Raw genomic sequence first — 10,988 nt, 5'->3', positions numbered from 1 at the left:
TCTGATCTTATTGTGAACAATTCATCCATGCATACATTTATTTATTTACTTTAAGTAAAAATGTTTCATCTAAATGTCATAGCTCAATCTTCCGGTGATATGACAGCCTTCTCTGCTCTGATCCACTGCAAGCTCGCATTCAGATCTGCGTTAATTCAATGAACAACTGATGTATAGAACCAAGACTGCGCTCTACATTTAAGAAATGATCTGCTGCTACTTCAGTTACATTTTTACACGCAAGTTAAATTTTGGTAGTGTCAAACTCATAACATTCAATAACTCGCATCACAAAACACAATGGTGTCAGCACAAACCATGTATATCCTCACTGCATGTAAACCAATATTTAATTTAGTCTGGGTTGTAATTTTTGATCTTGTGTAAATTTGTCCATGGTTCTGAAGGTGGAGGCAATGTCTAGTAACCTGTTCATGTTGGTATCTGCCTAATTATGCTAGCTTCTACAGAAGTGACGAAAGTATTTTGAGTCACGGCCCACCAGTTGACACTGACATGATTAGCAACACCCCTTAGTGGGCAGCACTGCTGACAAACCAGCTCTCCTTCAGCATCAAGTCAAATCTTTCTATAATTAGGACCAACCAAAAATACCAAGATCTTTTTAGCATTTCAATTTTTTTTTTGCATCCACACATAATTAGCACTGCAAGACACCTATTAATGTTATATTTACAAAACATGCCAACAACTGAAGCACAGCGTGTCCCTTGGAAATCTGTCCCCTGCTGTGACACTTAAATCCCTTGCTGACTCACCCAGCTCTCCTGCAGCGTTTCTCCCGCCCACCGCATATAGATGTCCTTTGAGAGCGCTCAGATGAAAGAAGGTCCTCTTCTCATTCAGACACGCCACCTGAATCCACTTGTTATATCTTGGGTCGTATCGAAACACGGTATCCACAGCTGTTTTTCCTTTCGTGTCATAGTTACTCTGTCCCCCGACCACATACAAAAAGTTCCCGATCACTGCGATCCCGTGCTGGTAGCGCGGGGCGTCCATGGGTGCCAGTGCCTTCCATTCATGTGCTTTCTCGTCAAAAAGTCGCAACTCTTTACTTACAACCAGCTGTTGCCGTAGCACGCCCCCTAGCGTCACTAAATGGGTATTGTCTGAACGGATCATAGTTCGTTCCGACTGCATCACCGGCTGCATGTATGGCATCATCTGGTAGTTGCTGGCTTCTAATAAAAGATTAACACAGGTATTGTCCGTACGCATGAAGTCGACAGTCTGTACGTGGTTTATGAGTTCTGTTGGACTCATGAGGGGGAATCGGATATTGCGCATTAGCTTGGCGGCGTATTCCATGCGGCCTTCTTCGTAGCGTAACCAGCGGCATGCAGACTTGAACAGGTCCAGCTCACTGCAGTGTTTTAGACTGTTGGAGGAGAGCACAAACGCTAGACGTTCGAATGGAAGTTTGACAAACTCGCCGGTGCCGAGTAGCGAGGGGAAATTCTTTAGGATAAATTTGTTGACGTATTTGTCCACCTCTGTGAGGTTGTAGGCGTTGGCGATGCGCCCCACCTCCACACAGTTGTCCAGTGACACCTAAGAGGGGGTAAGAACTGTGTGTTAATACTACAAAGTACATTAGAGCATTCTCATTTGAAATGGTTTGAACAGTGTCCTACCCCAGAAATGAGAAAGACTTTGCAGAAGTCAAGGACAGGCAGGATCTGGAGAAAGCTAGCAGCCTCTAGGGTGTCCTGTAGGTTCTCCATGTTGAGAGAGAGTTTGGCGGTGTAAATGAAGTCTATAATCTTCTTTAGCCCTATTCGATTCACGCCATGCAGCTTTATACACATCAAATCCTGCTCTTTCATTCCACCTGGGGGAAAAAAAAAGAGAAAGAGATGAAAAGATGACGGAGGGAGGAGATGAAAGCAAGAGAAAATCAGTGCAAAGAAATATTCAAGCAAAACAGATATAAAAAAGGGGAAAAGCAGATGAAAAGAATGAGGAAGAAAAGAATGGGGGAGGGATTGGCAAAAAACGTTGCAAATTAGCGGATCAAAGGCAGAGAGGGGAGAGTGACAGAAACAATAAGGAGAACGAGAGAAAGAGGAAATAAGAGAGAAGATAAGCGAGTCTCACTGCAAGCTGTCACCAATTCTCTTTACCATGATAATGAGCCACTTATTCAAGAGCCACGTTTGAAATAAATCAAACCACTTTCATTAGTTCAGATGTGATTTCTCAACTATGCTGAGATGGAGAAAGAGAGAAGGAAAGCGAGAGAGAACAAGAGCAAAAGGGATAAGCAGAACACAAGGGGAGAATGAAAGAAAGTAATACAGACAGCAATTATGGAAGTCTTGCAGTGCTTAAATGCTCATGGCACACATGCATGAGCAGGACTTTGATGGGCTTATAAAATCTACTGACCTTTTATAAGATAACAGATACAGCACATTTCTCAGCTACATACTAGGGATGGTAAGATTCACAGATTCGCATCAGTGCATCGGTATTAAAGTTAACGATGCGATGCACTGATTTTAAAAAGTATGCACTGGATCCAAGTTGGCATTTGTATCGCGATGCATCATTTCTAACATATATGCATTGGTAAAAAAACGATTTATCTAGATGTGCTATACTTTTATTATTTAGAAAGTGACCAATAATTTGTGACCAATATTTTATATGTAGATTGATTTCTCCTCTCTAAACAGTTTCTCAAGCGCGTTCTCTCATCACCACTGCTGCTACGTGAATATGACATATCACAACACTACGGAGACCGAGGCATTAGAAGTCAGAAGGCACTTGAGTTAATTAATGACTTGCTGTCTGTCTGAACGTGATTTGCGAACTATCTGTACCATATTGAATTGCATAGCATCATATTGCATTGAATCGAATCTAAATCGGATCGCACTGCATCGTAATGGGGTGAATCGTATCGCATCGGTAGCTGCTTCATATGTAACTTTAATGTATCATATCGATGGCTATGCATCAAGATACGTATCGCATCACCCTCAGTTATGGAGATGCACATCCCTACTATATACACATTCCATACACAATCAAAAGACGATCTGTGTGTTTGTGCAGAATGCAAAATGCACGTCCTGACAATTTAGCACAGCTATTTAGAAGATATTTAATGATTATTGCGACATTATCAGGAACTGAATTTTGGATCAGTTAGATTTGGAGTGCATGGCTAACTGCCTCGATATTGTAGAAATAGAAACCATGCAATCAACAAAATGTCCTGACTATTTAGGACAAAAACTTGTCTAAAAAAAAAGTAATTTATTCTTGTTATGGCAAAGCTGAATTATCAGCAGTCATTTTCAGATTCATATGGTCATTCAGAAATCATTCTGTGATTGGTGTTCAAGAACGTTTCTTATTATCAATGTCGAAAACAGCGGTGCTACTTAATATTTTTGTGTTTCTATTTTTAAAACAGAAATCTTTTGTAACATTATAAATATTTTTACTCTGCCTTTTGGCCAGTTATTATTTGCTTTTAGAGGAACACATGACTGGAATAGACTTCTGCCAGAGTTAAAGGAGTTATATTACAGGTACTTGTGGTTTCTCTAGAAAGCTGAAAATGTGTTTACTGTTGTAACAAAATTGTGACCATTTGTAGAGATTTTGCAGTTTCTTAATTCTTTTTGTGTTAAAAGAATATTTTGTCTGCTGTTTTCATCGTCTTTAACATCAATCTGCCAAGGGACTACTGATGAAAATTAGCCAATTTGGCTAAATCCGACACATTTTAAATGTTATTTATTATTAATGTGTATTGTCCCTTATTAAATAAATAAACAAACAAATAAACATTTATAATAAGCATATTCATTCTTACTGATCTAAACTTTTGAACGGCAGTGTGTAGTGAATCGCTAAACAACTAAGTGCTCATACCACCATGGTTTTAATAATTAAAGGGGTCATATGATGCAATTTCATTTTTTCCTTTCTCTTTGGAGTGTTACAAGCTCTTGGTGCATAAAGAAGATCTGTAAAGTTGTAAAGACTAAAGTCTCAAATCCAAAGAGATATTCTTTATAAAAGTTAAGAGTCAGCCACACCCCCCTAAAACACATTTTAAATGTTATTTATTATTAATGTGTATTGTCCCTTATTAAATAAATAAACAAACAAATAAACATTTATAATAAGCATATTCATTCTTACTGATCTAAACTTTTGAACGGCAGTGTGTAGTGAATCGCTAAGCAACTAAGTGCTCATACATTGGACTGATTCAGGATCATGATGCATCGATAAACCGATTTTCCCCCAGCTCTAGTTAGGAAATGGTGTAAGCCTGCAGAAAGAGGATTCCCTGGGCACACTGCTTCTTTATAATTGTTTTAGTGCTCTCTCATAATAGTTTTGTGTAAAAAATTAATCCGGGATTTGGTAGTATGCAGTATTAAATGGCATAATTATTTAGGGAATAGCTGAACTCAATTCAAATAACGAAATGAAGTCCTTTCCATCGAACAGATTATCTCTGAACATGCTTTCCCAAATAACCCAGAGCAAATCCCTTGCTTTCTTATCTTTTTTCACCTCTCTTGCTTTGTTCTTTCTTCCCAAGAAACAGAGTGCGCTTCTGAGAGAGAGAGAGGGCGAGTGAGGGAGGGGGTAAATTGAGGGAGAATCAGGAACATTCTGAGCTCTGATGGAAGTCTCTGGTGTGACTAAATGAGACTGACATGTTACTGATATTTACATGATTAACGAACTAAAAAAAGAATATATATATATATATACATAAATATAGCATTCTGTGTAGAATTTAAATAGCTCCGATACATTTTGTGGTAGGCGCCGACTCGCTCATGTGATCCGCTCCGTGCTATCGTGTCTCTGGACCGGAGCAGAGTGTGTGTGCGGTGGTTAGTGTGACAGCGCGAAACCAGACTTCTTTTTTTCCTCAATGGAAAGCATATTTACACTGTTTGAATCGTTCCCTGTCCCCTATATTGTGCAATACGTGCCATTCACTGTACAGAAAATACTAATTCTGTGGACAAGTGACCGATTTCAGCCGCGGCTTCAGCGTCTATTTTATAGTGTAGGGGGCGGGCGCTTCGGATTCTAGAGAGCATTTGATTGGACAGAAAGTTTGATGAGAAGCTGAAGTACGATGTGATGTCAAAAAAATAGTTGAGCCGTTTTGGCGGAAGTGACGAACTGCAAGCTTTGAATGCTTATATCTTCTAAATGCAAATTTTGTCACTGTTTTGGAGCACACTGCCTTATAGATAACCTTAAGACTAACATATTGATACTAACACCCAAAAAACTTTAATTTTGATTTCATAGGGACTTTAAAGTGACAGTACTAAACACAAACAAAAACAATCCAGTATAACTGATTAGTGCATCAACATTGTCTGTTTATTAATAACTTAACTGGAGTCTCTCTTCTCTTTCTCTTCTGTCAAACTTTGACCTCTCGGTCCCAAAACACCTCATTTTTTTCTTCTTCTTTCCTTTATCCCTTCCTCACCTGGAAACTTGGCTTCACCTCACCTAATCCTTTTTTATCCCATGTCTTGTTCTCTCACTCACCTGTAAACATGGCTTTAAAGTAGTCGCTGGAGGAGGCCATCATGGCTCGGTGAACAGGAAATGCCTCATCCCCATCTCCCGCCACCAACGTGACATCACAAAGCAGGCCCTCAATCCTCAACTGGTCAAAACCCTGAGAGACAGAGGGAAGAAAATAAAACAGAGGAAGTGAGAGGACTGACGAGCATTTCAGTAATGCACTTAATGAGAAGGAGGAAAGAGATTGACCGAAATGGTCTTGAGATAAAAAAAGAACAAAAAAACACTAAAGCATCTGTTGTTATCACCCATGAAAACAGAGTGTGAATGTTAAGGAGCTGTATCGTTACTATGTGTCCCATGAGCATAATTTCTGAATAAAAGATTGTGGGGTTAATTAACGAACAGGAGGTCAGATGCATGAGGGGACTGCAGCAGAGATGGGCTCCCACGGCACAGACGAGCCATAATTAACAGGACAGAGCCATCGTCCACTTGCACGCACACTCTCCGAGCCGCTGTGTCAGGCTCAATACAGCAGCATGTGCAAAAGCAAATGCCAAGCATGTGATAGGACATGAAATAAGGCACAATCCAATCAGTGCTGCACTCACCGAAATTACACATAAGCTTTTTAAGCGCCAAACACTATACTACACACTCTGAGCTGGAGTTTAACAGATATGCCTCGATAAACGTGGAAAAGCCAACAGGCTGTCTTTACCTGCCTCATAACATCAGCGTCTGATAAAATCAAAAACTAAAAGCTTTGCTTGTGCCTCGTTCATAAGTCGCTTTGGATAAAAGCGTCTGCTAAATGTCTAAATGCAAAATGTAGAAGATAACAACGCTGCATCTAATATGACAGTAAAAGCATTTTTTGTTGAGGCGTCTACATTAACAAACACTTTGTGTAAGTGTGTGTGAGCTATATGTTTATTGTGTCACTATGGAATAATTTATATTAAAATAATATTTCAAAAATAATACTTTTTTTTACATTAATATCATTATTATGATGACAATATTAAAATAAAAAAATACAAATAGAAAAGGTCTATAACGATTAATTGTGATGTTTTGTCAGCACAAATTTGCAGCTTTTTTACAAAATGAATGGATGTACAACACAAAACGTGCTAAAACACACACTAAACCTGGTTCCTCTGCTAAAACTCTCATTCTGTGTATGTGAGGTATGTGAGGACACACAGAGCCTGGGGATAAATATCCAATCAAATGAACTGAGTGTTGTTTCCCAACAAATCACTGGAATGAATCAAATCATTTTTCCAGCGGTTAGTGATATTGCAGGGTGATGAGGGCTGCTGTGCTTTAGGACACATGTGTCATGTGACCGATTTAAATTGAAATTAAGTCATGATCTCAGAGCGGCTGTCTTCAACTTCAGCTTCTTTCAAATATTGTTTATCTGTGGTATTCTGATTTAACAAACTGATTCGATCTTAATAAACTGCCATTTGAAGTTCATTTAAACACAATTCACCTCCTCTAACAGCAGTAGCTGATTTCAGGCTGAATGGCGATCAAGTGATGAATGACAGCTGTCAATGACATTGTGATAGGAGGAATCAATAGAGTGACCTCATCACGTCAATATAAATTGTCAGTGCTAATGACATCTAGAAATCAAGCAATACATGAATTTGTCTGTGTGTACACGCACGTATATACACTCTTATCCCATGTAAACACACAGTGAACCTACACTACTGTTCAAAAGTTTGGGGCCGATAAGATTTTTCAATGTTTTTAAAAGTCGTCTCACCAAGGCTGCATTTATTTGATAAATAATACAGCAAAAAAAGTATCTTTTGCAAAAAGATGCTTTTGGGGAAAAAAAATTTTTTCCCCCCTCACAGACCAGTCTAAGCATGTGAAGAGAAGTGTGTGATTTATCAAAAATGTTCCTGTCTGCTGGTCAAAAAACAGAAAAACAAAAAACAAATGTTCTGATAGTGCCACTGTTTGTACACTGGATATCATTTCGAATTATAATTAATATTAGAAATATGGCCATTATTACAATGGCTCGCTTAGTTTTAAACTGACATATTATTACATAAAAATAGTCCACTGAAGAGGACATCATGCATCAGAGAGGGTTAAATAAATATGAACAGATGCACACAAACAAAGGGAATCAGGTGACCTTTACTTATTGATCTGTCTGCAATGACTTACTGGCAAATTCCAATTAAATTCTCACCTTTGTTCCCACACAAGCACATGCTGACACTTGTCAGGTGACCCGCAGGTAGGTGCTAATGAAGGTTCTCTTGGACTTCAGGCAGGACTGAGCCCACCACCAATGAGGATGATGATCATAATATTATCATCTTTATGTGTGAACTAAAGCCTGACTGCCAGAAACAGCAGAGATGACCTTCACAGTCTCTTCCAAACACACACACCCACACACCCACACAAACTCTCACGTGTGATATGATGCCGGAATGGCAGATGGTGACACCCCACACACCCGCCCTGACATTTAGTAAGAGACATATGTAATCACACACACTCACCTGTAAAACCACAGAGCTGTGTGTGTTGCTGGTAAAGAAGCGTGTGTTTCCTGTTTTTGAGGCCTGCAAGTGGGAGGAAAGCCCCATTTCACTGCATCCCAGCGACACCTTCATCATCTGAGCATCATCATCTTCCACCAGTGATCTGCCCATCAGAGAAAGAGAGAGAAGAAAGGTTAATATGTGGAAATAACAAGCGTGAGAGGGGGGTACAGTCAGCACTGTGTGAAAAGACCAAACCTGTTTTGACTGCAAACATAATATTGGTTCATTAGATTTGAAACAGATGTGGTGCCTCCTGATTCTTCAACACGAGTACAGCACAGAAACCCTCCTCAAAAGATAAACACGTCGCACAGACACATATATACACAACTGAACATTCACAAGACAACACACATATAGAATGGCTGTTTCCCCACTATTACACAGTCAAGATCTCAGAAACGATAGGCTTCTTACTGTAAAGAAGCTAAAACTAATATTCATGAGAAATCTTGTTTTGCCGATTGACTAATAAGACAAAAAAACAATTCTGTTTGGGCATGGTAACCTTACATTTTAGGGCACATGTATAAAGAAAAGCATCACGAAACTGAATTAAACTGGTTTATGTTCCTTCAGATGTTGCAGTCAGCTTGCTTGGCCTTTTCTAAGCCTAATGGTGAAAAAGCAACAGTCAGAACATTTTAAGATCAACCACTGCTCTAGATAACAGAGGAACAAAACCAGAGAGACACTTATCTCTTTTGATTTCTTCCTTCTCTTTCTGATATAACTGAAGTGTATATTTAATGTATTTGTGACAAACAGCACACGAAATTGTGTCACTGGCAGCATCACATACAAGATGCCAGTTTCAATCTCTCAGAAAAGTGGCACTGGTCACAAAAATTTGTCATTGCGATTTTGTTCCTCACATTTGTGTCACGAGAGAAATGTTTCACATGCATTTTACAACACTGAACTATTAATAGAGCTCTAAAACAAAGGACTGCTTAAAAGTTTGGGGTCAGAATGTTTTTTTTTTTTTTAAAGAAATTAATACATTTTATCAAGGATCAAAAATGACAGTAAAGACATTTGACACAAAAAATTTACAAAAGTTTTTTTTGATCCTTCTGTTTAAAGAGTCCTGAAAAAATACATCATGGTTTCCACAAAAATGTAAGCAGAACAATTGTTTTTAACATTGATACGATGAAATGTTTCCAAATATTAACAAATAAACATATTAGAATACATTCTGAAGGATCATTTGACACTTAAGACTGAATTAATGGCTGCTGAAAATTCAGCTGTCATCACAGCAATAAATTACATTTTAAAATGAATAGAAAACTGTTATTTTAAATTGCAATAATATTTCACAATATTACTGTTTTTACTGTAAATTTAATCAAATAAATTCAACCTTGGCATTTTGACGTCACCGAGAAAAAATAAAATAAAATACTGACCCCGAACTTTCGAATGGTAGTGTTTGGATGGTGATAAATATTCACCCCCTTTAATGCAATACACATAAATACTCTCTGACATCTTATAAATTAATACACAAGTGTCTGGACAGCCCAACTTCCGGTGAGTCACTACTGTGCCAAAACTGGCCATGAAGAGAGAGAGAGAGAGAGAGAGAGAGAGAGAGAGAGAGAAACACTCCTGAAACCGCTCCAAGCAGCTCTGTAAACTGAAAAGCACAAGTCAAGGGATGGACACAAGAATATTTCCAAGCCAGTGAATATCTATTGGAGAACGATTAAAATGAGTGTAAGAAAGAGACCGCTAGGAGAGACCACCTAGAGACCAATGACAGCTCTGAAGAAGTTTCAAGCTTCAGCGCTTGCCCAGGTGCTTTAGCAGAGAGTGGCAAAGAGAAAAGCCACTGTTCAGCAATGCCACATGATGTCTCTGCTACAGTTTGCCAGGATGTGGGAGACACTGAGGACAGCTGGAAGAAGGTTCTGTGGTCTGATGAGAGTAAAATAGATTTTTGGCTATCATACTAATGTTTGGCACAAGCCATTAAACTGAGTGGGAAAAACACTGCGGTTGCAGCATCATACTTGAAAGACAATTCTGTGTACACCTAGAAGGCTTGAGAGGGTAAAAGGAATACAGCAAAATACAGAGTAATCCTGAAGCAAAACCTGAGAGCCTACAAGATACCTGTGATGGAGGATTTATCCTCCAGGAAAACAATAACCTCAAAATAAAGCTAAATAAAGATGAACAGGAATGTCTTAAAGGGGTCATATGATGCGATTTCAATCTTTACTTCCTCTTTGAAGTGTTACAAGCTCTTGGTGCATAAAGAAAATCTGTAAAGTTGCAAAGACTAAATTCTCAAATCCAAAGAGATATTCTTTATAAAAGTTAAGAGTCAACCACGCCTACCTAAAACGGCTCGTTCTAACACGCCCCCACATGTCTACGTCACGATGTGGGAAGATTTGCATAACACTGCCCAAATGTTCACGCAAAGAAAGAAGGCGTAACTTCTATTCTCGCTGTAGTATTGTTGTGAAGGCACTGTGTTTCTCGTTGTGAAAGCGAAACTACTTTGTTTGGGGAAAAAAAAGGAAAATAATGCCACAATGTGAATAATTATGGACCTCAAAGCTTACTTCCTAATGTAGTATAAGCTAATAAACCTGCCGTTGTGTCGATGCAATGCAACGCAACGCCTGGATGCAACAAATGTCTAGTTTATAATGGGTTTTAATGTTTTTTTGAATCGTCGCTCCGGGACACGGCCTGACAGTATGGTGCATAACATTTCGGTCACACACTTGAGGTATTCGGCCAATCACAACGCACTGGATAGCTGGCCAATCACAGCACACCTCGCTTTTCAGAGCGATGAGCTTTGTAAAAATCGAC

At 38.9% G+C, this 10,988-nt stretch overlaps 1 protein-coding gene across 6 annotated transcripts in view; it reads right to left on the bottom strand.

Moving 5' to 3' along the window:
- Window positions 1-642: 642 nt before the first annotated feature.
- The window catches only part of LOC107746378 (kelch-like protein 13), a 53,975-nt gene continuing 43,629 nt past the window's right edge, over window positions 643-10,988 (bottom strand). For 3 of the 6 annotated variants that reach the window (XM_016560562.1, XM_016560563.1, XM_016560564.1), the window contains 4 exons: window positions 8,106-8,250; window positions 5,578-5,710; window positions 1,659-1,855; window positions 644-1,575 (listed from right to left, as the gene is read on the bottom strand). In XM_016560562.1, coding sequence (XP_016416048.1) covers window positions 694-1,575; window positions 1,659-1,855; window positions 5,578-5,710; window positions 8,106-8,250 — 1,357 coding nt within the window. In that variant the 3' untranslated portion in view covers window positions 644-693. Of the gene's footprint in view, window positions 1,576-1,658; window positions 1,856-5,577; window positions 5,711-8,105; window positions 8,251-10,988 lie in introns of all 6 variants that reach the window. The other 3 variants (XM_016560566.1, XM_016560567.1, XM_016560561.1) reach the window with 2 other exon arrangements.

This window comes from Sinocyclocheilus rhinocerous, unplaced genomic scaffold (genome assembly GCF_001515625.1).
Source record: "Sinocyclocheilus rhinocerous isolate Xijiao unplaced genomic scaffold, SAMN03320098_v1.1 scaffold77, whole genome shotgun sequence".
NCBI lineage: Eukaryota > Metazoa > Chordata > Actinopteri > Cypriniformes > Cyprinidae > Sinocyclocheilus > Sinocyclocheilus rhinocerous.
Note: the sequence above shows the minus strand (reverse complement) of the source record. Positions and strands in the feature narration are given on the sequence as shown.